The 27656-nt window shown below is 39.9% G+C and overlaps 1 protein-coding gene across 6 annotated transcripts; it reads left to right on the top strand.

Moving 5' to 3' along the window:
• Positions 1 to 25782, top strand: MMAA (metabolism of cobalamin associated A). 6 transcript variants are annotated; one of them, XM_041126408.1, is made up of 8 exons: positions 1 to 529; positions 15036 to 15158; positions 20114 to 20585; positions 21676 to 21798; positions 23218 to 23388; positions 23685 to 23770; positions 24361 to 24510; positions 24970 to 25782. In XM_041126408.1, the coding sequence occupies exons 3-8, from the start codon at positions 20168 to 20170 to the stop codon at positions 25255 to 25257; spliced, it is 1236 nt and encodes a 411-aa protein (XP_040982342.1). In that variant the 5' UTR covers positions 1 to 529; positions 15036 to 15158; positions 20114 to 20167; the 3' UTR covers positions 25258 to 25782. The 6 variants fall into 6 exon arrangements, with proteins under 6 accessions (XP_040982342.1, XP_029884333.1, XP_029884350.1 ...); XM_030028473.2 differs by lacking the exons at positions 1 to 529; positions 15036 to 15158 and adding an exon at positions 19292 to 19416; XM_030028490.2 differs by lacking the exons at positions 1 to 529; positions 15036 to 15158 and adding an exon at positions 19315 to 19450.
• Positions 25783 to 27656: the final 1874 nt, after the last annotated feature.

The raw sequence follows: 27656 nt of genomic DNA, 5'->3' as shown, positions 1-27656 counted from the left end.
GCTCTGCAGTGTCTCAGAAATTTTCAGTGGTAATACTTCGGCAGGGTACCAGTTTTTCAAGTTTATTCTATTGTGAATTTTTCTATGCTGTTGATACTGTTGAAGTGCAGTGTACATAATATTTTTTTTTTATCTGTTGTCCAGCTTTTTGTTTGTGGTGAGGAGGCATTAGATGTAAGGAAAAAGTGTACCTTCATGTGATGGCACAGAGCATCCCAGCTGCACTTTATTTAATAAACTCAGTGGATTGGAGTAGCACCTGAGACTAATAGCCAGAAAAATAGGAAGTAGGACAGAAGTTACCATGGAGGAGGCAACTGCTAGTGTGAGGCTCTTGTGAAGATTTTTTGGAGCATCTTGGAGAAGTTTTCTTACTGATTTGCCCCACTTCAGATAGTTGGAGTCAGAAAGCTGGAAAAGGCACAGGACAAGACAGAAGGAAAAAAGTTTCTTGCTGACCTCTCACAAAACAGAGAATGCTGAGAGCTAGAAACTTGGAGAGAGCCTACAGTGTCAAGTCTGTAACCAGGTGAGTCCCTGCTGCCTATTTGGTTTTATTTCCCCATAGTTTCCTGGGTCTAGTCTCCTGAACAACAGAGTTAAACACAGAAGACACTGCTTCAAGGTGAAAAGCCAGGATGGTCCCTGTTAGGAGGAACTGAAAAGGTATGTGGAGACAAATACTTCCATGGAGCTGAATGTGTTTGAAATCTGTGCTTTGGCTTTTAAGTGCTGGAAAGAAAATAATTCTCCCCAGGTGGAGATGACTTTTTAACCATTTAAGAGTCTCTGGTGAACCTTTAAAAGACTTGATGAAAGCTAAGAGAGGTAGTCATGGTTACTTGTGTGGTTTTAGGAAGGTATGGAGAGAAATAATTCATGTTTTAACATACCTTGTATCAGAATCATGGACCTGATCTTCTAATGCTCACTAACCTGGTATTGCTATCTAGTTTGATAAAGCTATTCCCTTACTAAATAACTTCTCTTGATACTGTAGCTATGTTTTCACAACTGCAGTTGTCTTTTCTAGCTTCAAAGAATGTAGTTCTGTGACTATCGTTGTTTGAAGACAATAAATCAACGCAGAGATGTCTGAAATCTATATGGCCCTTTCTTGGTGTGCCTATCTCCTGGATTTTACCTTTGTCTTGCCACACATCAAACCTTTGATTGACATCTTGGAAGTTAGCTATGTTTTGATGGTCTCTTTATTAACTGCTGCTGGTTTGTTCTGTTCAGCACACTGTAGCCTCTTATTCTGCTCTTGAGATTCACGATTCATAACTGTGAACTGGCAGTCACCTTTTTCTGGACATGTGCCTAAATATACAACATAACTCTACCATCACCAGTCATGGTAGAGCAATATATTTTTTGCAGGCATCATCTCACAGTTCATTTTCTTCAAATATATTTGTAATTCTGTGTGGGAGAGAAGTGAAAATGGCTCTTATTTTACTCTTGTCCCCTTCTGTCCTTGACTTAAACAGCTCAACGAAGAGAGACACCTGAGTCATGTTATCCTTTTAGGGGAAGTTCTCTCTTCTCTGTTCCCTAAGTCCCCCTCCTATATTCTTGATGACTGACTTTAGTTTTTTGAACTCTTTGCAAATAGCTTTTTGTCTGATTCTTTTCTCATACCTGCTGGATGCTGTATGTTTCAGTCAGACAAAAAACCCTCTACAGTATGCTTGCCAAAGGCAGGTAAAGAATTATGGGTTGCTGTAGGCACTGGAAGCCACCCATAAAGATACACGTGCTTCACAGGCACCACTTTTTCAACTCTTGCTATCTGAAATCCTTTTTGGAGGAGGAAGGTGAAATGAGACAGGTTCATGTTATTGGATTTCACTTTTGCTTGGGCTTATTGTTTTAAAGGTTTTTACAGTTATTAAGATTCCCTTCCCTCTTCTCTATGGTAGTATGTCACTTGGCTTGCACCTGACTGAAATGACAGAAATTGTCAGCCAGGGTGCTCAGGCTTTGTATTTAGTGGTGTTCCTTGACTGCTGCCTTCAGAAGCAAGCCTTGCACTTGTTCTCGTCATCTCTCTCTCCCAACAGGCTCCAGAATAAATAACTTGTGTGGTTTGTAGCATGAAGCTCCTGAACCCTCCACTTGCCTTGGTGACTTGCTCAAGGGGGAAACCTCTCTGGGACAAGGTGGCTCCTATTTCATTCATCCCAGCTGTGGGAGATGATGATCTCTTCAGCTGCAACAGTGATGGCTGACAGGGTACATGGTGAATTGGTTTTCATGAAGCAGTTGCAATGGAGAGACAGCCTCCTGATCAAGCCTGTTGGAAACACAAAATTAACTCCAATAAGATTTATAATGTAAGCATCCCCTGGGCTTGATGTGGGTACTAAGACAAGCAGGTCTATTGCAGTGAATGGACAAGATGGGTCTGATTTTTACTTGGGTCTGATAAATGCTTTACACTTAAAAATGGTATGTGGATCCTCAGTGTATGTTAACTTGTCATGTGCGGCCGAAGTCATCAAAAGTAATGTCAAACAAACTCCCAAATTTTACAAACAGTCCAAAAGTCTGGAATCTGATTCGGTCATCTTTCAGGAATGTAAGAATTTTTATTCTAAAGGGTGCAGATGCCTAGTTTTCTCTTAGGAATGGGTGTGCAATTTCTCTTTTTCATCCTGCTGCTAAAGTGTGAGTTGAAAAATCTGTCTCATCTCTTCATGATCCTACCAGCTCATCTGAGACTTTAAATCTGTAAAGCTCAGAAGAGGCTGCTGCAGGTAAATTTTGAAGAAGTGAGCACCTTCACATGCTTCAGATTGTAGACAGGAATTAGCAGTGATAAAAACCTGCCACTTACAACTCTGTATTGTAGTAAATGTAAAATGAGCTATAATTGTATTACAGAGGGGGCTCTGCACATGCCAAACAGGCTCTCCTTGCTCAAAGAGTTTGGTTTAAGTGGACAGGTCACTTGCTTAGGCCCGGTGGGAACAGCACAGTTTGCCTTTGTAAAGAATATTCTAATTTTCCTATTGCAGCTTCTTTCTTGCCCCAGTATCCCTGTAACATGTAAAAACATTCTTTTTTATGAAGAAAAATGGCATGCCTAACTTCCCCTTCCCTTGCCCTTCCTTATATGATGACTTCAAACTTCTTGGTTTTCTGTTCTTTAGATTACTGAGTCGAACTTAGTACAAGCAGGAGAATGAGGCTTGACGTGTGTAGTGCTGCAGTAGGACTTTATGTTTTCCCAGAGCACTTGGTTCTTGGCAGGAGAGCAGGATCTGTCTCATCTCTGAGCCCTTCACTTCTGCCTTCTGTTGATACTTTTGGGATTGGCAATCCTGAGCATTTTCAGATATGTATGTGGAGACTGGAAGATGGCTGCAGTCCCATCAGATATTTCTTCAAGCTTGTAGACCAGTCTCCTCGAGTCAAAATCACCATAGGCCGTAGTGCTGGCAACAGCAATATTTAAAAACCGGATCCAAGCGTGGCTTCGTTTTGAACATGACTCGGGCAATGGTTTGACTACAAACAAACTTTACAAACCCCTCAAACACAGCTTGATCCCTGTGTCTGTTGGACTGGGTCCATGCTGTTTTCTAAAGCAGTACAGAAAGAAGCTACCTTGATCTGCATGCTCTGATGACTTAGGGTTCCAGGAGCTGGATTTTTATCTTGTGCCAGGATAGTAGCTTTGTAAATACTCTTTCATGGGGTAGCTTTTAATTTGGGTGTGGGGTTTCTTTGTACCCCTATTGGTAACGATTGATTTGGCACTAATTCAGAATACGTTCTAGTTATTGTGGCCAGTCTGTTTTCTGACTCACTGTATTGCTTTTGGTCTTTCAGGAATCAGGTCATTGCCTTAAGTGTTCCTGTGATTTCCCCAAGTCACAGGAGCAAAATTGATCAGATATAGCAATAGGGCTTAGTTTGAATTTGATGAGCTTACATTGATAGAAAGCAGCTATTTGCATTCTTATGATCAAAATACTAAAACATTAAACTTCCTAGAAATCATAGAATCGTTTAAGTTGGAAAAGACCTTTAAGGTCATCCATGCCCACTAAAGCAAGTCCTGAAGTGCCTTGTCTACGTGCTTTTTTTAATACCTTCAGGGATGGTGACTCAACCACTTCCCTGGGCAGCCTATTCCAATGTCTGACAACCCTTTCAGTAAAGAAATTTTTCCTAATATCCAATCTAATTGATCATCTTCAAAACGGTTCCTAGAAAAGCACTGGGATTTCTTAATGTTGGCATGGGCACGTGGCAATTTAAGCAGTTACCTTGAGGTGGGAACCTCAAGTTTGAGGAGCCTGATTCAGCAGAGCATACTTTCAGTAAGAGGCCACCTGTTCTGGCTCATGGGATCTATTAGCACCACATAAGCCCCAGATTAATCCGTATTGTGAGTAAGCAACAGAAGCAAAACGAAAAAGGTGTGCATACAGTGGTAAGGGAGGGTTCACTGAACTTGGTGAATTTTTAATTTTTTTGTTTTGTTTTGTTTTGTTTTACAGGCTGGTCTGTTAGGGTTAGGCCTACACAACAGCAATTGATTTCCTGATCTTCTTTCAGAGATAGATTTAGTGTAGTGGCCTCTGATATTTCCCCCTCAACACCCTCCCCACTTCAGTTGGACAAGGGTATGTTGTTGCTTTTATGATAAGCAAAACTGATTAGGGAGATGAAGAAAACTGAAAGCTGTTCTTAGTCTAATTTCCCTCCCTTCTCTGTCCCAGTCACCCTAAGAAAAAAACTCAAGCTGGTGACTGCCTTGTCAGGGAGGAGCAAGAGGAGCAACAGTGGTGACACTGATGTAGCTGGCGAGTGGGTGGAGAGCCGATACAGGAAGAGTGGCAGCAGCTGTGGGTGGATGGCTGGGGTACGTCCGTGCTGTTACATGGAACAATCCCAAACATGTTGGTTAGACCTGGAACTTCACAGCTGAACGCGCATGGAGGCTGTCTTGCGTGTGAACATCGCGTTGGACTAGAGTGGGGGGAAAGGATCGCCTGATTATGGTGTGAGTGATTTCGTTGTGTGTGGTGTTTATTTTCAGTGTTGTTTCAGAGTTGTCTGGGTGCTCTTGCACTCTTTTTCCTTCAGTAGTAAGGTGGATGAAAGCATACGCAGAGTATGTGGCCTTCCCTTTGTTTTTCTCCATGTTCTGGTCACCCCTTCTGTTTTATAAAACATAACTGTGTCTCCTTGCACTGGAAATCACCATGGCCTCACACAGGTGGTGTATACAAGAAACCCAGTCAAAATTCATTATTTCTACAACTGTCTATGGCATGCCTGAAAAATGTGACATGCCTGTCACGTAAACAGGAAACGGCCCTTGTAGAGGACTGAGCATGGCTGAAAGCCTAATCCAAATAACAGTTAGTCATCTCCATATGGTAACCTTTCAGTGCCACGCAAGTTTGGAAAACATGGTTGTAACTGGCTTCCACATGCTGGATGAATGCATAGATACCAGATGTTGCCTTACACATTTAAGTCTTTTTCTAAAATCGATCCAAGGCACAAATATTTTACATACAGCAGTTGCGGGGGAAAGCCTGCATGAAGGTTATTATTTACATAGGAACTGGGGTGGACCTGCAGCACTAGAAGCAAGGTTGGGGTTTCTGTGATCATCTAAAGTTTTCTAATGACAGTAAGTAGTAAAAACCAGAGAGGTGTAGCGTACATTATTAAAGACGGAAGTTGTCAGAGATGGAATACAACCTACTTTTAAGTGCTGGCTAGTATGTCAGTAAAAGCTGGCTTAATTTCCTCAAAAAGAATACTATGTAATGTAACAATAGACTGATGATATCCTCTTTAGGCATATATAATAATTAGGCACTCTCAATGTCCATGTTTTCACATGTATAATCTATGGATTATCTTCTGTTTCTGGTTTTGGTTTTTCAAATGCAGAACCAGAACCCTCTTCATGAAGTTCCTACCTCTCATTCCTTGTAGCCTGCTCACTTTTTCCAAAACCTTTCTTAGCTCTTACAGAGGTTTTTGAGAGCATAGTAAAAGGGCTGGTTAATGAAAGAAAGTAGAGAACAAGTTAATGTGGTACCATAAGAAGTTATTTAGTGGAAAAACAAACAGTTGTGTTTGGGGTTTTTTGTTGTTTTTTTTGTTTTGCTTTGTTTCCAAGTATCCTGTTTATTGTTTGTGGATTGCTGGGAGTGTAGCTTTCAGACTGCAAGTCTGACTTGATTAACCTGGCATTGCTGGTTCACTACTAAAGTAAAAATTATGTGATTGGAATTAAATTTTTAATTCCCTTTCTTTAGAGAAGGCAAATTCTATAAGACCCTATTTTTGAGGCACAGGTAAGAATAGAAAATAGTGATTTTGCTCAGTATAGGTTTGTTGTGCATGGCAGTTGCACCCTTTAGTTGCTTTTCAAGGGAGTGCAGCTCTGAGGATAACAGCCTAACAAACGGGTCTGTGATGTTTGTAGGAGCTGACGTTGCTTGTTTCTGTTCTCTAGCAGCATCTGTTGTGAGCTGTGTATGGGTTTTCTCTGACTATCAAAATAGTAGAGTACCTGAAATTACTGTACCTGAAAAATGGAGCTTGGTCCCATTTTTATAGGACATGGTAACTACTAACTGGCACAGCAGTTGCACAGGGCCCAGGTCTTCATGTGGTCCTGGAGTTGTTTTGCTCTGTAGGTGCTTATACTCTTTAGATATACCGTAGCACCTCTCAAAGTGATAATGAACTAAGTGTTGAGAAGCTAAAGTTGAGAGACTGTGGTGTCTGACAAAATGAAACATGCATAGTGTGTAGAATCAAACCCAGGCAAGGTTGGAAGTAATGTTAATGTGGTACAATGATTTGGAAATACACAATGTTAGTGATGGGACCAAGCTTGGGGTGCATCACTTTATTTATTTTGTCTCATGAAATGTGCTTAAGTGATGCTCTCTTGTGGGTTTGGGGATTTTTTGTGTTTGTTTTTTTGTTGTTTTGGTTTGTTTTTTTTTCCTGGAAGGGTGGATGAAAAGAGGTGAGAAATTATTAGTCCTGATATTTTGGGAGGGGGAGTACAGGGATCTGCTTCTGTTCCTTCCCTGCCACCTCCCCCAAACAAATTCTGTCTCTGTAGGTCTTAGGTGGAGGAAAGGGAAAAATCTGGAGGGACTTGCTCCATGTAGTTTCCTGCTGGCTAAAGCTGGCCCGGCAAAAGGGGGAGATCTCACAGTGGAATGGATACTGTGCTCTTTAGAGGAAGTATGAATTTCAGCTTCTAAAAAGATCAGTCTAAAAGCCTGAGGGCTATGAAGGAGGGAAAATACTTTAAAAAACCAAAGCAACACTTTGGGTGCATAAAGGTTTGAGAGAAATTCTTTTAGGAATGCTGCATCTGAAGCGTATTTGAGCCTCGTACATGTTATGCATATACAGAAGTACAATAAATCCCAGTCAGGTGATGGGCTGGCTGCATCATGCATGCTTTCAGGTGGTATATGGTATGGACAGAAGGACTTTGTGTAGAGATTAAGTAAAATTCAAATGGAAGTATTTTGCAGTCTCCCTGTGTACCCGTTCCAGTTCTTAATTGCCTTTGTAGTTTCTTCTACGATTTGGTTTAAATTTGCCTTTCTACAAATGAAACTGATTACTTCCTAGCTTGCTTTTGATGGTGATGCAGCAAATCAGTTGCTGTCACCTTCGTAACACCTTATGCTTGGAAGAAAGGTATGTTCCCACTCCTTCCCCTGTTTTTCTAGTGCTTGGTGAAGTTTTCCTTTGGTTTCCAGTTTGCTTACATCTCTTCTAGTAAGCTGCCTGAAACTGAGTGCTGTTGTCTACTTGAGGCCTCACCAATACTTCTAAGCTATCGAGTGGAGAGCTGAGTAAAGTAAAACGATGACTTCATTTCTTTCTTGTAACACTTCTCTGAGTACATCTCAGAATTGCATTTTGCAACAGCATTTCCAGTCTGTGGTTTCTAAGCCTTTTTAGTAGGATGAGTGTCTAGCGAAATGGTTTTGTTTTATAGTTATGTATGTATTTATTTTATACTAAATGTTCTCTCTTGTGCTTGCCTGTAGCGATTGTCACCCCACTAGAAATACAACAGGGTTCCATCATATTTTCTTGGGAATCCTGATGCATTCATCATCTTGTGATGCTTTCATAAGGCTCTTGTAAGAATGAGCAACAAGGGGAGGAAAAATTTGGCCTAATTCCAGGACTCATGCATGCAAAATTGAGCCAAAATCTTAAATTTTGTATCACCTGGAAACTGATCATGGGGAATGTCCAGATTAATCCTCAGAAAAGGTCAATTAAGCCTAATCAGCAAAGATAGTTCCCTTGGATGAAACTTTTTTTGTTCTTGCCTTTTCTTTTTTGACTCTCTTTCTCTGATACCTTTTGAAACTAAAACTCTTAGAAGAAAAGGGTTGGGGTTTTTCTTGTAAGTATTTACTGTTCTTTCTTAAGTAAGTGTTGAAATATTTATCCAACAAGTGTCTGAGAGTCACTGGTTAAAAAAAAACAAAAAGGGAGCAGGGAGGACCCTTCAACAGTTGCATTAAAGTGAAGGGAGGCAAAATTTTTTTTTCTTCTCCTCTTATTTCAGTGGAAAAAATGCACGTGCTGTCACCTTTTTCATAGAACACAAGGAACAAAAAGAGTTTTCTTTTACAGGTCAGACTTTAAAATGTGGTCTTTGTTATTTAGAATGTATGAATTAAGAAAATATGTGGTTAGATAACTAGCATTAGGTCTGTACTTGTAGTCTTCTTCCAGAAAGGCCACCCATAAACATTTCAGAAAATAACCTTCACTAAAATACATGCTGCCCTGTTGTATGAGCTTCTGAGACACTGCAGTCATCATTAAGTAATCTAGGAGTGTTTGTGTGCATGGTGGGAGAATCAAGTGAGGAAACTGCCTATCAGAGCTCACTATACTCACTGTATTGCTATCGTTTTTTTATGAAAAGTTTTCTTCTAAAATACAATGGTAAATAAATATGATTTAAAATTAACTGAAAAGATCGGAGGAATGGATGTGTGATGTATAAATGAGGGGGTTTTTTGTTTGTGTTGGTTTTCTGTTGTTGTTGGTTTTGTTTTTCCCGTTCCCTCCAGATACAGTTCTGCTCTGCTTGCTAACGAACATCAGATCAGGGTTGTACTTGTTTAGTTGGAAGTCTTTGAAGATTCTGGTCAGTCGCCTCTGTCTCTGCTCTTAACTGAAGAGATTGGGGATTTTCTATTTTATGGTTAAGAAGCTTTTTCTACCACCTGTCTTGGCATTTAATACTATGTTAACAAAACCAAACCAGATTTAACTGTTCAAACATGCAGTTATCTTTGTGCTCTGCCCTGTTGATTTTACCTAGACTACTGGAATGACCATGTCCTGTAGAACAAGGACTTTGACTAGTGAATTTTAGCAGGTTTCTCTAGCGTCTCTGATCTGAAGGTGATAAAACACATGCCACACAGGTTTCTAGGAAAAAAATATGGACAATTTCTGATGTTAAAAGTAAGTAGAAATTTGGGGAGGGGAAGAAGGGAGAAAAGCTTTGTGGTTGTTTTGGTTTTTTTTTTTTTGGGGGGGGGGGGGGGGGTTTGGTTGGGTTTGGTTGTTTGTTTGTTTTTTCAATTAATTGTAGCAAAGACCAGAAAGGTGAGAAATTAAGAAGGCCAGCTTTCCTTCTACTTGCGTTGACTCCTAGAGCCCTTGAGGTACTGAGATGGGTAACTTTGTAGCTGAAAAAATAGCTTGCTATTTAATAGGGGTAAATGTGTAAATGTGATATCCGACACTGCAACAAGAATAAACAACTGTGTGAATATAGGGACTAGATAGGAAAGAGCATCCTTAGTAGTTCTAGTTGACCGATTTGCCTTGTACTCACATTTTTGCAACAAACCTGGAGGTCTTGAAACATGCTTAGAAAGCTACTCTGAGGAGGAAGGGTTCTGTATCTTTTCTCTACTTCATGGGGAATAGGACAAGAAATAGCAGGCTTAAATTGCAGAGAATAAAATTTAGTTTAATACTAGGGGCACGGGGGAGAAATTCCTATCAGTAAAGATAGTAAAACATTGTAACAAGTTATCTGGATAGGTTTTGGAGAATTGGTCATTGGAGATTGTTAATGACAGGTTAGAAAAATGCATATTGGGAATAGCACAGGTGTCCTTGATGCTTTCTTGGATGCTTTCCTGCTCTGTGCTGTGACTGAGTGTTTAGGGTTTGGTCTGAACATTTAAGAACTGAATTCTGTCACAGATGCTGATGTTGAGGATCCCTTTGTCACTTACAGGCATATTTTCATGCCTATTGAGACATACTGATTTAATATAAAACAGGCAAGAATATTTTCCCCCTCTTCTCCTTGTTCCATATGCCTATGTACTTAAAGTGAAGATGAGTTACAGCTAAAAAATTTAGTGATTTGCAAAGCTATCCTAGTGACAAACCTCACTTTCTGCTGGAGAGCGTGTTCTGCTAATAGCATTAACCTTCATTGGGAACGGCTGGAGTATGAATGCCTCATACGAGACCATCTGGAAAAGAGGTTTTCCTGAAGCTTATCAATATTCCTAACAGGAACCTACCCAGAGTCTTTACTCTCAGAGCAGCAAGACTGAGAAGCAGTGACAGCTATAATGGCAGGGCACTAATGACTTTGGAGAAATGTTACTTTTGTAATTGGAAATGATATAAACAGTGTCATTAAAACAGATTGTTGATGCCATTTTTATTCTTGTCATAGACTTAGTTATAAGAATGGATTCACTCTAAGGAGATGACATCAGAATTTTTGTGCTTTCCGCAATTAGATGGACAGATCATGAGTCTTTAACTCATGAAATGCTGTTTTTCCAGAACACCAGCTAAAGCAAGTGAGGATTTGAATGACTGCTTACTTTTCCTTTAGTTGAACAGTAGCACAGAAGAGGTGAAATGTCATTGATGTGATTCTGAAATGTGGCGTAAGAGCTGAGAGCTCTGACTTGAGCTCTGGTTTTCTTTTTTGTTTGTCTTGGTTGGTTTGGGTTTTGGTTTTGTGGTTGTTTTTTTTTTGTTAAAGATGTTGCTCTTTAACAGAGCAAAAGATCTTTATAGCCTAGTGTTTGGTATAAAATACAAGAAGCTTTTTTGAAGATGGAATCAAGATCCCTTCCCTTCCAGAAACTTCTCATTCCCCAAGTAACTCTGCTGCTCTAATCCTTTGAGTCTCCACTCATTCTTTTTTAGAATAAGTAGGTACAAAGAGTCACCAGCAGAAAGGGATGGTGGTGGGGAAGAGACACTTCAACAAAGCAGGCCTTCTTGAATACTTTTAATGCAACAGTACCATTTTTTGCTTATCATCATTTTAGGTCATTTTTAAGATGTAATGGACATGTGAGGCCTTCTGTCAGACCTCTGCTATTGGTGACTTACATCCTCATTGAAGTACTCAGCATCTGTTTATCATGTTCTAATATCAGTCTTGTTACATGAGAAGGAAATAGCACTGGGAATATATTCTCCTGGAACAAGCAGCAAATGAAGACAAGGAATGGGGGTGTGTGTGTATGTGTGTGTGTGTATATATATATAACACAACCTTGTATTTGGGTGTTCCTCTGTTCATTTTTTAATGTTCCATCTGTTGACTATTTGAATAGTCTGCCTCCAGCTGAGCAGAGAGTTGAGAGTTGGGGCACTCCTGGAAATTGGTGTAGCTGCTGGCAGAAGGTCTGAGCCCAGGCCAGATTAGGGAGACATGGATAGATACAAAACTAGAAAATTTGGAAAGAACTAGGTACAGCTTTTGGCATCTGACTGCTGGTGTTTCTTTCCACAGCACTGTGAGAAAGGCCATCTACTGTGGCTGATAGATTACCTTTAATCAAATAAGCAGCCGTTTGTTTACTGCTGAGAAGCTGTAATAGAATAGTTGATCAGAAAGAAAAACCTCAGTCTTTCAGTCTGTCTCCTTCTCTACTAAAATTGCAAAACATCAAATAAATACAGTTTAATCTGGTCTGAAAAGAATGAAGGATGCTGATGACTGTCAGTCATCTGAGGTGAATACTGCATATTTCTCTTCTTCATTAGTCCTTTAACATTGATTTATGCAACAAGGCAACTCTTCATGCCTTTCATATGAAGTTTTCAGTTTGTTTCCCACACTGATACTCTGAATAGGGTGTCTTAACACAGAAAGAGAACTACTGGTTAAAATTTATGCTTTGTATTTTGTTTCTGGTTTAGGTGGGAAATAAGATGACATTCCTATGTAAGCCCTATGTTACACAGAGATCCCTGGCTTACTGCAGTGACCACAGAGAAGGCAACAGCAAAATTCTGCTGGAAAGTCAGAAACTCACTGTAAAGGACTCCTAAATAGGGTTACAGCCACTTGCTGCTAGTCTTCTGTGCGTAATTCTCTAAAAAAAAAAAAAAACAACCAAAAACAAAAACCCCCCAAAAACCCCCAAGATGGAATTCATGCTGGCAGAGGTGTGACTTTTATATTTTACGTTCTGAAGCCTACTGAATGCACTCTGAGTAAATGTTCAATGTGTTTAAGTTCCTCAGGTTGTTAAAAGTCTGCCATGGCCTAACAGGGTAGATTTACGATTGTGTTGATGAAGCAATACTGAATTCCTCTCTGTCCAGAACACATCCGAGCTGTGTGACAAAAATACATAGCGCTAGCTTCCCCTTCTGGCCAAAAGGAGTAAGTGATCCTGAAGGCGAGAGTCACACGAATTATCTTTCAGTTTTATTTCTGTGTGCTAAAGCTAAAACACTAGTTTTTGGAGAACAAGTAAATGCTTAATTGCTACTGCTGGCGGGGGATGAAAACGTCCTGGTGGAACATCTTTGCTTCTTGCAACATAATGTAATGATGCATTGAGATGGGGTTGCTGTTGGAACATAGAATTCTTTTCTAAACATAGGCCTAATTTGGAAAGCAATTAGATAAAAATAACAACTTCTGGACAGAAAGATTCCCAGTGTCCCTTCTAGACCCCTATTAGCTGGTGCTAGAAATAAATATTTTACTGCTTTTCATATTCTGTATGCTAATTTTCCACATGCAGCTGCATCAGTTACAATCATAACTTTTTTTGTTTGGAGTTTGGGGTTTTTTTACTTGCCTTTTTGTCTTATTTAAAGATTCTTCTTTCATTTTAATTCTATGGCACAATATTTTGTAGCATTAGCATAAGCTTTGTAAATGTAGGGTGTACTACCATAAAGGTGTTTATTTTGTGGTATAAAGCAACAATACACAGTATGATCCAACATGCTTTTTAACAAGGCCTTTCTAAGGTAGTCTGCCAGCCTTTTACAATGTTGTGTTACTACGTTTCTGGATGGGTTGATCATATAACATTGAATCTTAGTGGAATCTTTCTTTGTCCTTTTTCATTCCCATCTGCTACAGCTGCCTGGAAAAATGGGACATTTCAATCACTAAACAATTTTGTATTATAAGACCACCAAAGTCTTGCTTTTGTGGCCATGTTCGAGAGTAAGCATGCAAACACAACATTTATGCACGTACATACATATGAGAGAAACGAAAGCTTCCTGCATGATAAATGATAGCCTCATGTTTAAGATGCTTAGGTGGACTGCAGGAAACAGGCTTCCCTGTTCATACCATGGGTTTGGTCTGAATTGGAAACACTTAGGTTTTCCTATATCTCAGTCTTGAATCCCGGTTATCAGATTTATCATGGGCTTGGTCTTCCTCTTCATCTTGGCTGTAAGTGTCATCCTGGAACTGAAAATGTGTCTTGATATGTTTTGCTACAACATTATGTTCCTATGGACAGTTCTACCCACTATCTCACTTCCACCAATTGTGGTTTTCACCTGCTTGTGAAGCACTCAGCATAGGGATGTTAAGACAAAGACCTCTGAGCACCAATGCTGTTGGAGATGCAGGGAAAAACACTTAAGTGCGTGAAAGATTATGTCTTTACTCTTAATGTTCAAGTTGCCTACAATGGTAAACAGAGTTACGCATTCATCGTTAATTCCTTGCCCCAATGTATGCTTCACTTTGTGAACTAAGGTATTTGTTTTTTGGTGTATAAGATTGTGCTAATTTCATACCAACCTAATAACTCTTTAGCGCACTGGGGTGGGGGGAAGGAGGATTGTATTTAGTCATTTGAAAGTGTCAGTCCTCCACCTCCTGTCTTTGTCAGCTCCTACAGAATTTAAAAATTGCAGCCAATGAAGCCTTTCCTTAAAAAGTAGCTGGGAATGAGGGTACCTTGTCAAAGTCTGGTGGCAGATTGTATTATACTTCTTACGTTTACTAATATGCTTGCTATGGTTTCATTGCTGTATTGAAAATAATCAGGAGGAGGCAATTAATGATTTCCTCTTCAGCTGTGCAATGATGAACTACATGAGAAATACTTCGCTATCATGAGTCATTGGTGGCCATGGAGAAAAACATAATCTTTAAGCCACGTTTTTAAATACTTTCTTAATTGAAAGAAAAAAATTAGTATTTTACTGGCAAGTGACTTGCCGCTCCAGGTTTATAATTCTAACAACAAATCAGTCTTGGAGAACATTATTTAACTTGCTTTTACAACCAGTAGTCTATATGAATAATGTTTGGGTTTTTTTTCCCATATAGTAATTTTATTTTTTTTTTTCTAAGAAACGTGAACATTTTACAGAAAAGAGAATTGCTTTTATAAGAAAATATTTTATCCCTCCCCTTTATATGTCATTTTATATCAGGCAGTTCATCATGAACAATTAAAAAACTTGTGCATAAGCAGTAGAAAACTTTCCTGTAATGGTTATGTCATTTCTCACTAATGTGAAATCATAGCTCAGTTCGTATCAACAAGAGAATGTTGAAGTCACTGCTATAGGGTTTTGTGAAGAAACTTCAGCTCCCTTGTTTATAAAAACATTACACAAATATAAACCATAGTTGTGCAAGATGAATTTTTCCTCCTTTTTCTTCAGATACTCTCTTGTAGGTCTCAGCCAAAGCTCAAAGAGCAAATTTCTTTTCCCAGGTTCTCAGACAGCTCTAACAGCTCTGACAACCTTATGGCTCCTTCACCAGCAGAAGTACAGTGACTCTGCTCAGCTGTTGGAATCGTCCCCTCTTTGTAGGATGCTGAACCTGGAAAGCTGCGGTAAGGCTTTTGTCTCCAGACCTAGCCAGGGAGCTGATTTGCTGCTCTGTCCTGGCCTTTGTAGTAAAACCTTTGAATGCCCATATGCAGCAAACACCTGTTTGTGTAGCTGTTAATGAGCCTTTGGGGAGATTTGCTGCTTTTGTGCTGCTTCCTTGCCTGAGTCACAAATGCAAAACCTGAGGCCTGGACTCATGTTGCATTTAAACAGGCAAACTTTCAGCTGTGATTATACTTGCTATTGTTTTTATTTCAGGTGTCCAATTATCTTTTAAGATGAGGCAGAAGGAATATTTAGTCTAAAATGCTCAGATTGTTCTTTTTAAAAGGCTAGTGCTCTTTCCTGAAAATGAGGCTGTAATCAGCAGTTACCTTGCTTAGTGTTGTGCTGCAAAGAGCAGACTGGTTCAGTCTTCTCTGCTTGTGTGAAAACTGAAATGAATTGAGTGGTGTCCTCTGAAATAAAGGACAAATGGTCATTCAGTCACCACTATAGTTTCAGTTTGTACTGTGGCAGGGACTGTAGTTATTCTGTAACTTGGCTAGACCTGATATGCAGGTAGGATTTAACGCTCACCACAGATTGCTACTTGTTTGTTGCTCCAGTCAGCTGTTGCAGGTTGCAGTGGAGGAGACCCCTCATTTCTCTTGTGCGTTGGGAAGTAATAGGTCTGGTTCATAGCCACAAAAGGGGAAGTGCTGTGATGCTGGTTCCTGGGCGCTGGAGGACAGGTAGGTAGTGTTTGCAGGATGGACCCTGATAGAGTTTTGATGCTGAACTTCGATCTGTGTTATGTCAGCCAAAATTTCTAATGCAGTTTAAGGTATATCGTGGTTTTTTTCTTGGACTGCTTGTAATAGCAATAAAACCACTGTCTAGTTGCAATCATAGTAGCCAAGAACATGCATTTGTAAGTGAGCAGGGTGGACTATTACATGCAGAATGGAGAAATATTAGAGGAAGACAACCAGGTGCTACACTGCAAGTGCAATGTGAGTACTCAGCGTAGGAATTGCCACTGAATTTGTATTGCTGAATGAGAAGTTCATTTTGCAATAAGGCATAGTGGTGAAAGGGATTTGGGAGCATGGCAGAGCCTTCTTAAACACCCTTCCCATCCTCACAGGGGGAGAAAGAACTGATGAAATAAAATTTCATCTCTAAGAAATCATAATTTCTTCTTGTATGTGATGAGAATTTCATAATTCTGTAACCATAACCAGTAGTGACTGTAGGCATGCCAGATCTTTTAAAGTACAGCGGGAGGGTCCAACAGAGAGTTCCTAACACAAGTACATCTTTATATGCTCAGGGAAAAGCTGGTGAGTTTCAAGCTGATGCTGTTTATTTAATTTCATCAATTATTTGTCCTGTTGCAATTTCATTTAGATCATAGAGATTGTTAGTTTTGTATTTGCCTTTGCAGCACATTGCTTATAGTTATGTCTATGAACATATTAAATATCATTGTTGCGATAATAATGTGCACAAAGATTACTTCGGGACTTCTTAAAGAGGGGGTGAACAGACCAGGGAAATTAGAGTGCTGCCAGAGAAAGGAAGAACGAATGAATCCAACTAAAACTGCAAGGGGAAGCCAGTTAGACAGAATGTAAATTTGCATGGTAGAATTTGGCAAAGATGCTAATGGTAATACAGTTTCTGCTGTGAGAAGTTACAGAAGGCTCTTTTTCTATTATTTGATAATGATTGGGATTCAGTTGCATGTTTTGTCTGAAGATTTGTGCCTCCCTACACCTTTATTCCATGGCACAATACTTTATAACACTTTACAGGATGTTTGATTTAGTATTGGCTCAGAAGGAAGACTGCCGTTTCATGAGTAACCAGCAGTACCGTTTTCTTTAACATCTGGGCTAGATTTGCAGCAAGGAGGTTAGAACAGATAATTTTCCTTAAGTATTGGACAAGTTTGCAGACTGTGATGGAATAACTATGGGATGCACATTTTTATTCTTCTGACACCCCTGGGGAAAAGAAGCAGAGAGAACACAAAAAGGAAGATGACTTAAATTTGGAATTAAAAAAAAAGCCACAAACACCCCCCCCCCCCCCCCCAAAAAAAAAAAAATTTTTTTTTAAGAAAAGAGAGAGAAACAACGAGGCTGATGTGGAAAGCTACTGAACTACCCTCCTGCATACCTCAGCTAGGATGTTAAGTGAGTTAATAATGACCGGGTAAAGGAACACATGAACCAAGAGAACTGCCTATGTTGGAGATCAGAAAGCACAAAAACAGTGAGTCTGACCAAAATTCATTGATCTGTGTGTAATAAAGACCAAAAAATACATGTTTGGTCACATATGTTAAAAGACGATAGGGGAAACATAAGAGCACTGTATAATATGACAGAATGTAGATTAAGGAGACTCTAGATATGGTCCAGCTTCTAAGGAAGTATTTTGCCTATTTTGGATGAGGTTAGAGTAACATAGAGGTGGTAGAAGAGCACACAGTTTTAGGAGCCCTGTGTAATCTCTATTCCAGAATATTGAAAGAAGAGGTGCATATAATTGACAATGCAATAGGAAGTCTACCTATCATATCTGACCTTTGGGGACTATAGTCTCTGACTGGAGAAAAGCAATCTTGCTGAATAACGGAGTTGAGAGGAAAGGGGAAAAAAAGAGGTGACCTGAACTATTTGGATTTCCACACCTCATCAGTGTGCAAGGTGTTTAAAACGGTTCTTGTGGGAAGACTACTCCAAAACACATACATGCTTGTTGTGGTCATATCAGATTGGCAGTGCAACTGATGAACTGTGTAAAATAGCAGAAGTTTTGTTCTTTACTGCTGAATGCACAATTTAATCTCATTCCTATTATTCTGGTCCACAAGATTGTCATAGACAGGGAACTCAACAATCCACTCTCCTCTTCAGTGTTGACAAAACTTGCAATTTTGTGTACCCATTCATCTAGTTCTTGCAACAAGGTCAATGATAAAAGTATTCATGATGAATGCAGACAGAGTGGAATAAAACACAGGATCAATCATCTGTGATGAAACCACAGCAGAATGGCTTTTTTGTTGTTGCTGCCGTTACTAAAATAATAGCAGGTATGTGCTACCTGGGTTTAAGCACAGCCCTTGAAACAGAGCCTTAGAAAACTTCAGGAAGAAATGGTGGTGATACATGCTAACTCTGATGAAAAAAGAACTGGTTAAATAGAAAGACCACACAAGGCTATTTTGAAATGGGAATTCTTGTCTCTTTCTGCTGTGGTTTCATCACATGCTGATGGGGACATGATATTGCATGTTTTATCAACTCTGAAGAGTGGATTGTTCAGTTCTCTGTCTATGATAATCTTGTGGACTGGAATAATAGGAATGAGATTAAATCGTGCATTCGGCAGTTAAGAACAAAACTTTTGTTATTTTACACAGTCCATCAGTTGCACTGGGACCAAGTCTAATGCATTCTAGAACAGTGCTAGGGTGATGGTACGGCACTAGTAGCGGCTCGGCCTGCGCATTGTGCTAGTTTCTGTTTATTGGAAATAAATGCATGTACTTTAGCAAGAAGCAGTGCAGAAAAGGGAGGGTAAGATGATTAGAGAAATAGTAACAATTGAAAAAAAAACCCCATTCCGTGAAAGCAAATTTAAAACATCAGGTTTGTTTAATTTTGCAAAATGAAAAGAAATACGATTTAATAAACACGTTTGGGCGTTTAAGCCTTTCTTCTCCCTTCCTGCTGTCTGAAACGAAATCGGGGAATAGTAAGTGGTCGTGCACGGATTCAAAGCGATGTTTTTGAGGTTTTGGACCAGGAGCGAAATTAGGGTTTGCAGCGCCCTTCCTCACAAGGAAGGGCAGGGCCAGCAAACGATTATTGCATCAACACGGCAGCTTGTGTTCTCATGAAATGACCAGAAATGAGCATATCGCGCGCATATCGTGAGCATATCGACCGCACTCGATCAGAGCCGCCGCTCCCCGCCCCAGCCGCCATTCCGCGGGACGCCGGCGGCAACGGCCCCGCCCCCACCCATGCCCCGCCCCCTGCGGGGGGTGGGTGGGCGGTGCTTGGCGGCGCATGCGCGGCGCAGGCCTCCGGCTGGGCGGCCGGGGACGTCCGCGGCGGGGTAGGCCCTGCGCCCCGGGGCCGGACGCGGGTTCCGGCTCAGCGTGAGGGCGTCACTTCCCGGCGGCGGGGAGGCGGGGGAGCGCAGGCCGTTCCCCACCATCACCCCCCCCGCCGGGCTGAGGAGAGAGAGATCGAGCGGGTGCGGGGCTGGGGCTGTCCGGGGTCCCGGGGGGGTGGTGGTGGATGAGCCTCTCCCCAGAGGGTTCGGAAAGTAGCTGCAAGGGCGGCTTTTGTGAACAAGGGTCGGCCCGGGTGGATCTGTGAGGCTTTTAGCGGTGCCGGGTCAGAGCAGGCCCAGAGAGCGCGGTGGTTGCGCCTGGTGCTGCTGCTTTGTGTTGGTGCTCTGGGAGGTTTCTGCTCCTCGAGTTTATTTCTAAATGTTCTTGTGTCTTGACTGCGCCCCCCCCCCCCCGCCCCTTCCTGGAAATAAGGTGTAAAAAGTTCATCCTGAATAATAGTTTTAAAAAAACCTGCAGCCGTGGAAGTAGAATATACAACAATTTCAGTAAGCATAAGTGTTGATTTGTTCCTGGTTTTTTAGGGTGCTGTGTGTGCTCTTGGAGGCTGTCTTATTTAAAAGTGCTTTTTATTTATCTTCTTATTTATAAAAATAAAATACTTGTTTGTTAAGGATGATAATAAAGAGATGCTATCCTATGGAAGATTCCATAGCTGCTTTTTTTCTGTTCTTTCAACGGGAAGCAGGAACCATCTTTTTTTTTTAAAACAGTAGGTATGGATAAAATAAAAGATGATGATTGCCTGCATACATCGGTTTCATTTGAGTCCTTATAAGAGCTTTGAAGGAAGTAAAAATGTTTTTCTTTCTCTTTAAGGTGTCTACAAATGGAAGCAAACTGATATCTCTGCTACTTTTAATTCCAAGCAAGATGAAGATCCCCTCTTTGCTGCTGAGGTTCCCTCGTTATTTCTCTAGAAGAACTTGCCTCACGAACTTTCACTTTACTTCCAGAGCAGATTTCCCATGCATTGAATCTCTTACACCAGTGCATCCCTATCGTACAAAATGGATATGTTCATCAAACAGTTTGAGGAGAGAGCTGTGCCAGCAAGCAGCCCCTGACCAGCAGATAGAGGGACTTTCTGACAAAGAACAAAGACTGGTAGACAGACTTTACAGCGGACTAATTCAGGGTCATAGAGCCTGTTTAGCAGAAGCTATTACGCTTGTAGAATCAACTCAGAGTAGGAAGAAGAAAATAGCCCAGGTGCTCCTTCAGAAGGTATTATCCTACCACAGGGAACAAGAAAAGTTAAATCAAGGAAAACCACTTGCCTTTAGAGTGGGTTAGTCCTTTTATGTCTGTCTAGTAGCTGCTTTGACGGAATTACAGTCCTCGCCTTTCGTTATCGCTATTGTTCTTTAAGCATCATGGTCGGTAGTCTTGGATCATTGGTTTCTTGTGGTTTGTAACCAATCTGGATTACTTTTGTTGTCCAGTAGGGTTATGGCTTGAGCTGGAAGAGGCTTTTGAAAAAGCTTTAGAAATTATTGTTGCTTCTTGGGGGGCTGTTATTTGGGTTTTTTTAAATAACTATTATAGGCTGAAATGTTAGGCAGTTTGCAGATTGATACAGCTATTCTCTACGCTTGGATAGGGAAGGATGTAGTTAAGCAGACCTGGTTTTATCCCGAAGAAGGTGTTTTCTTGAATACTTTCTGAATCCCTTCTTCAGTCTGCCAAAGGAAAACCATGTACTTTCCTGATTTATGGCCTTACTTTAAAGCAGCCTGCTTTTCAGCTGAGGAGACTTGAACCTGGTTCTCTTGGGTTGCTGTAAAATATTTTTCCCTTGAAAAGAGATGGACTACTAAAGTATGTCATGCCCAGCTGTTGTCTCTCGTGTGTGTACAAAAGTAGTAAGAACAAGAAATTGTGCACGGGAGTGAGAAATGCGTGGTGCCAATCTTAGTTTGCATGCTTTGATGTGCAAGTAAATCGCCTCGGTTTTTTAACTAACAGCTCTTCAAGGTAAGGGCTTTTGCTTTTAGAGTGTTTCTTTTATAAATAGTTAGTAAACCTGAAAAATCTAGATTTAGGACATGACATTTTTAAAGTTCTGAAGGATAAGTCAGTATAAATAAATTTATTTGGAGAGGAGGAAATAGGGCTGGATAAACCCAATGTTATGTTGGTGTGGGTAGGATGAGGGGTGGTGAAGTGAGCGCTGCTGTGTTGGGTGAACTAAGGTAGTGTATTTCAAGTTAATTACAACTGCTTGGTTGGCTGTGTCGGTTGTAGCATAGCTTTCATTTGCCTTTGTTGTGATATGGTGTTAAAGTATGAATTGTTATCAACTTAGATGTGGATGCTGTTCTTGTAATGTGTTATTTATTTGATTAACAAAATGGTTTTTTCTTAATATGATTATTTAGGGTTGTCTGGTCCTCCTGGTGCTGGGAAATCAACTTTCATAGAATGCTTTGGGAAAATGCTTACAGAAAGAAAATATAAAGTGTCTGTGTTGGCTGTAGACCCTTCCTCTAGTACAAGTGGTGGTGAGTGTGAATTAAAGTTTGAGTCAGGTTTCTAATACCTTATCAACTATAGGAGTATCTCTTTGGGCCAAATGGAGGAAAATTTGGGGCCTATAAAAGTAAAATGCTAAGAATAAATGTTGTATCATGTTTTCATTTTTTCCTCGTGTGATATGAAATTGGGAAATACATATCAGCGTCCTAATTTTGTCAGGTTTCCTCTTTTCCAGTGTTTGAATGTTGCCTTACAACTTTTTTGTCTGAAACTTTAGGTTGCTGTGTTTTTCTCTCTCTAGTTATTTCTTTATTTCCCTGTGAATGAAAGAGTAGAGTGGCGTTCATTTCTGCTTAAATTTCAACAGTGGTAATGCTGATCACTGGGCAGGAAGCATATGCTAATTTAAAACTATTTAGAGGATGCCGCAATCCGAACATGTAGATCAGGTTGGATTTTAGAATATTCATTAGTTCTTCTCAATAGGAATTTTTGGATTTCTGTTGATTGTACTGCTTTCAGGGTCCCCTGCTGCAGTATCATTGACTATTTGTCTGACTTGTAGCATGATTTATTTTTTTTTCTAAATTTGAAATTCTTCAAAGTTGTGTGGCTGTAATCTGTCACTCTCAAATCAAAAATTGTAGGGAAATTATAGGCTGACCATGCTTGATTAATGGTATCTCTGACATAAATAATAGAACCTTGATTTTGATCTTTTTTTCTAATGGGCAGCTGACAGGGAACATTACTCCTTTTTCCAGCTTCTACACTGTTAGAGAAGATGCTGCAATGTGTAACTATTTAAAAAGAAAAAAAACTTCAGCATTGCAATGACCCAAAACTAAGATAGACTATATTCTTGAATGTGTACATTCAAGATGCATCAATAGAATAGCAAAATATGATAGCAAGACTGCACCAGTTAAAAGAATTGAGCATCTCTCATTTTTTGGAATGTGCATTGTGCATGTAGATCTGACCAAATCCGATTTAAAGTTTGTATGAATAGAAGGAAGGCAGGGATGCATGTCAGCTTTCTCAAAAACAAAATAAAAAATCCACCATCAAGACATATCAGAATCATAAGGCAGAGATTTGTCCCTTTGGACAGAAACAGCAAAGATGTAATTGTGTCGCCTGCTGTGTATAAGCCTCAAAAAGCCATTCAGGAATTGTGAAATTCATTCTGACCTAGAACAAATTCTTTGTATTTGGTAGCAGTAAGGTCTGCTTATCAGGCCTTTCCAGCTTCTGATAGGCAGAAGAACCAGGCAGTAACTTCCTAGTCCTCAGCAAAGTCTTGAGCAGCTATTACTGGGATATTCTTATCTGACTGACTTCATCCAAGAGATCAGTCTTTCCTCACTCATTTATTGGGGGTGGGGAGAGGGGAAGTTTGGCTGTTCTGCACTTTTGAAATAATTTAACATTAAACGTTTAAGGTTCTCTATTGGGTGATAAAACACGGATGACTGAGTTGTCAAGAGACATGAATGCATACATCAGACCATCTCCAACCAGAGGGACACTGGGAGGTGTAACAAGGACCACAAATGAAGCCATTCTGCTGTGTGAAGGAGGAGGCTACGATGTTGTTCTTGTGGAAACAGTAGGTATGTGCTTAGGGTTTTCTTTTAATTATCCTGTTGTGATACCTAAATAAGGTGTGTTACTAGTTGCATACTTTCATCCTTGATTTTGCTCATGCTTTCATGCATGGTGACTGGTGGAAAATGAATGCCTGTTCTGTCAGTTTTCTAGTCTTGTAAGTTTTGTAAAAACTGTTGTTTCCTGTTGTCTTTGTTAGTGGGATTTGTTCATGGTGCAATACTGGGATCTGTCATAATTACTGTGATTAATGTGACTGAAAGTTTGCAATAAGTGGTGAACTCTGGATTTAATTTTGTAGGTGTGGGACAGTCAGAATTTGCTGTGGCTGATATGGTTGATATGTTTATATTACTGCTACCACCTGCGGGTGGAGATGAATTACAGGTATTTTTCAGTTTCTCTTATTAAGTATTACTTAGGACTAGGAAGAGAAACTTAAATCGAAGATACAGGATCTGTGCAGAGAGTCTGTATCAATAGTGTTTTGTAAATTATGCTGCTACTATTGAAGTCTTTTCAGAGTCTTATCAATTTATTGCCCAGTTAGTATCTGATATCCCTCCCCGATTTTGGAAGTATTAGGATGTGAAATTCTGATACTCTCTGTCTTACTTTGGCCTATTTACTAGTTACATATGATTTTGAGGAGTGGCTTTGTGTTATAGGAAAACAGAAATCAATATAAACAGGTTTCTAAACTTGGTCATGTTTTGGATAAACTTGAAGTCTCTACACATGAAATAGGTTATCATGTAAACTGATACCCATATTTAGTGTTCTTGTGTTAAATTAGAGTAATAACTAGTAATGACAGAGGCCGTTGGTACTACTCTTGCCTGACTAGCACATACACACACAAAAAAGTCAGTAAGAGCCCCCAGAAACTAACAAAGCATTTTGACCTGCTTTTTGTGATAAATCAGCGTGTCACAGTCCTTCTGGGTATTCATGATTTCTCTCCATGTTCCATTTAGGGTATCAAACGGGGTATAATTGAGATGGCAGATCTAGTTGCTATAAATAAAGCTGATGGTGATTTAATTGTGCCTGCACGGAGAATACAAGCTGAATATGTTAGTGCTATGAAGCTGCTTCGCAAACGTTCAAAGGTTTGGAGACCAAAGGTTTGTGTACTTCACTGTGATTTGGGGGGAGGGGGGTGTTGGGTGTGGTAAAATACTTCCTTTCTGGAATATTACAAGTGCAAGAGTAGCTACCAGAGTGTATCTACCAGAATACGTAATTAATGCTACATTTAAGTAAAATGGCAACACTGTACCTTTTAGCTAAAGGACTCATTAAAAATGATTGTCACTCATGATACAAGTAGTTGGACATGCCTATTTATCCCACATACTGTGGATCTCAGGGTCCGCTTATAGTTGGTAGAATCCTGATTTTGAGATCTTTAAAAAAACCCACCCAAAACCCAGCGTAAAACTGCTTAGAGCTTCATGAAGTGAGTGTATTGAAGTAAGCTTGCCTTGTGCATTTCTTAATTTTCATGCAATCTACCTGATGCAGTAATTAAACCCTCAAGCCCAGCAGTTACTTGGCTTTAAAAATTCTTCTGAATCCAACAGGTAATGCGTATCTCTGCCAAAACTGGAGAAGGTATCTCAGATATGTGGGATAAAATGACAGAATTTCGTGACCTCATGCTCACAAGTGGTGAGTTGATTGCCAAACGACGGAAACAGCGGAAAGTGTGGATGTGGAATCTCATCCAAGAAAATATGTTGGAACATTTCCGGAGTCACTTGGCAGTCAAGGATAAGATTCCACTTCTAGAAGAAAAAGTGCTTAGTGGTGTCTTGTCTCCTGGACTGGCGGCCGACCTGCTACTGAAAGCATTCAAAGATGGTCTCTAAGCATTATATTCTACTCTGTTCTTGTTAAGTGCTTTATGTAAACATGAACATTAAATACAGTTTTTCTATGTATGGATTCAAATGTTTTGCTACAGCGGACAGTAATAGAATACCTATCCAGTACTCTGCAAAAAAAATACTGTAGGGTTCTGTATATGTGAAGATCATGACAAATCCAAACACTCAGAGATTACTACAGACTATATTGGAAAAAAGTACATTTCTAAGTCTTCTAATTGTACCTGCCATAGATCTGTTGATCAAAAATGTATGCCCGTGTCAAAATGTGACTGGTTTTGGGAGGGTGGGAGAGGAAGGTTTGTGGTGGTGCAGAGTTTTATTGCAGTTATGGGACCATCTCAGAGCAGTTGACACTGCAGCTTTCTATTCTAATATAGCATCAGCTGTTGCCAGCATGGACTGCTTTTTCTTTCCTCAGCTTGAGTGACAGCAAGAACATTGGGCCCCCTGCCAGCAACTGACCACAGTCTTCTTTTTAAATAAATTGTATGCATATAAATAGAATATAGTGGTGTTTGGTCCCTGTTTGGAAGCTATGGTTGGTTATTATACACTGTACACTAGGAGAATGGTATTTTAACCATCCCAATTTCTAAACAGATGTTTTAATACAAAAGCAAAATTTAGTTAGACTTTTTTAAAATGCAGACATCAGGTGGAACAAATGTCACCCATGATGCTTCAACAACAAATGTCTTCATACTAGAATATTTGATCTCTAGTGACAATGGTCTGAGGTTTTCTGATCTGACTTAATTTTTGGGGGGTTCAGACAAAATGCCCAGTTGTGTTTGGGTTTGGGGTTTTTTTTCCCCCTCTCTTGTAGCAGACATGACTGCTTACAACCAAAAGTACTTTTTTTTTTTTCTTTTTTTTTTTTTTTTTCAATTGAGAACAAATCTGGAGGAAGCATTTTCCTAAGCCATGATCTAGAAACCAGAGCTCATCTGGTACCTGCTAAAAATGAAGGGTAAAGTGGAAAAATGCTGATTTTTGGAGACCTGACAGAAAACCAGTAAAATAGGAGATTTTGTGAGTCAGTTATTGCTTATAGGGATTGACTTTGAAAAAAACCCAACATTGGAAGTGATGATTTTTATAGTTTTGATTTTCTGGACACATACATGAAAGGTATGGTGTCTTTAATTTTTATTTTAGCTCAGTTACACCTGTTTGGCTTCGTAAGAGGTATGTTTTTCACACAGCGCTTGAATTCTGGCAACCCAAGTCTGAATTTTTGAGACGATTCCAGGGTAGCAATGAATTGGTTTACTTAGATCCTCTTTCTTTCTTCTTTCTTTTTTTCCCCCCAGGAGTAATTTTTCTCCCCTGTCCCTCTCCCTCTCCTCTCCATTGTTATATTGCATTCCCAACTAAGTTTACTTTTTCCTGTTAGAACTCTGTCCTTCAGAATTTTGATTCCTGCATAGGTATAATTTGGCAACTATCAGAAAAGATGAGTGATTGTTGAAAATGCTGAGGATTTTGTTTCTTTGGGTTTGTCAAAGTGGCACAAATTAATGCAGAAGAAACCTCCATCCTTGATGCTAGCATTTCAGTTCTTTTTCCCATTGTATGATGGTGTCTGTGTAATTGTCCATATATTTTTACTCTAAAAATACGAAGTATGACCAGAAATTAAAATGCAAACTGCAAGGCAAAGTAAAAGTACTTTGTAATTAAAACCAACGATCCCCGTGTATATTTGCAGTGAAATACTAACAAAGAGCATTGTGGTGTTTCGTGGGACATACAGCTGAGGCAAATATTTCTTTGTTAAGAAATTTTGCACTGGTATAGCTAGTATTAGTGGTTTCCACCACATAAATTGTCAGAACTTCAGTGCTCTGACCCCCTTATTCCTATTTCTTAAACTTTGCGTCCCAAATGAGTCATTGAGGATTGCTGCAGTCAGTTACATAGAAGTAGCTGAAGGAATGTAGGGGGTGGCAGAAGCACGGTGACTTGTTATGACCATGCTGAGTTGTTGTGAAAAGAATGTAGCACTTGCAGGTTTTTTTCTATTTAAGCAGCCTGAGAGCAGCAGCATTTTAACTAGTGAGTTCTCAACTTTTTGATAGCCCATTTGTTTCAGGTGACAGGTTTTGAGGTGACCTCATTTGTGCTGATCTGTTAGATCAAACCCATATTATTGTCATTACTACTTTTGTCAGGGACTGCTGTTTTCCTTGTCGGTTATAGGTGAGCTGTCAAGCAAGTAAAATAGAACCTGCAGCTTTGTTTAAATGACAGCTGCTCAAGCTGAATTTGTTTTACCACTTCTTAGTATTTGTTTTCTGGATGCAGATCTCTTGCTCTGCTCGAGCTATAGGCCATCATTATTTTCTCGTTTTGTTGCTTCTTTTAAAGTATTGTTA

This window comes from Aquila chrysaetos, chromosome 1, assembly GCF_900496995.4.
Source record: "Aquila chrysaetos chrysaetos chromosome 1, bAquChr1.4, whole genome shotgun sequence".
NCBI classification, from domain to species: Eukaryota; Metazoa; Chordata; class Aves; order Accipitriformes; family Accipitridae; genus Aquila; species Aquila chrysaetos.
The sequence above is the reverse complement of the archived record's forward strand: the minus strand, read 5'-3'. Positions and strand labels throughout refer to the sequence as shown.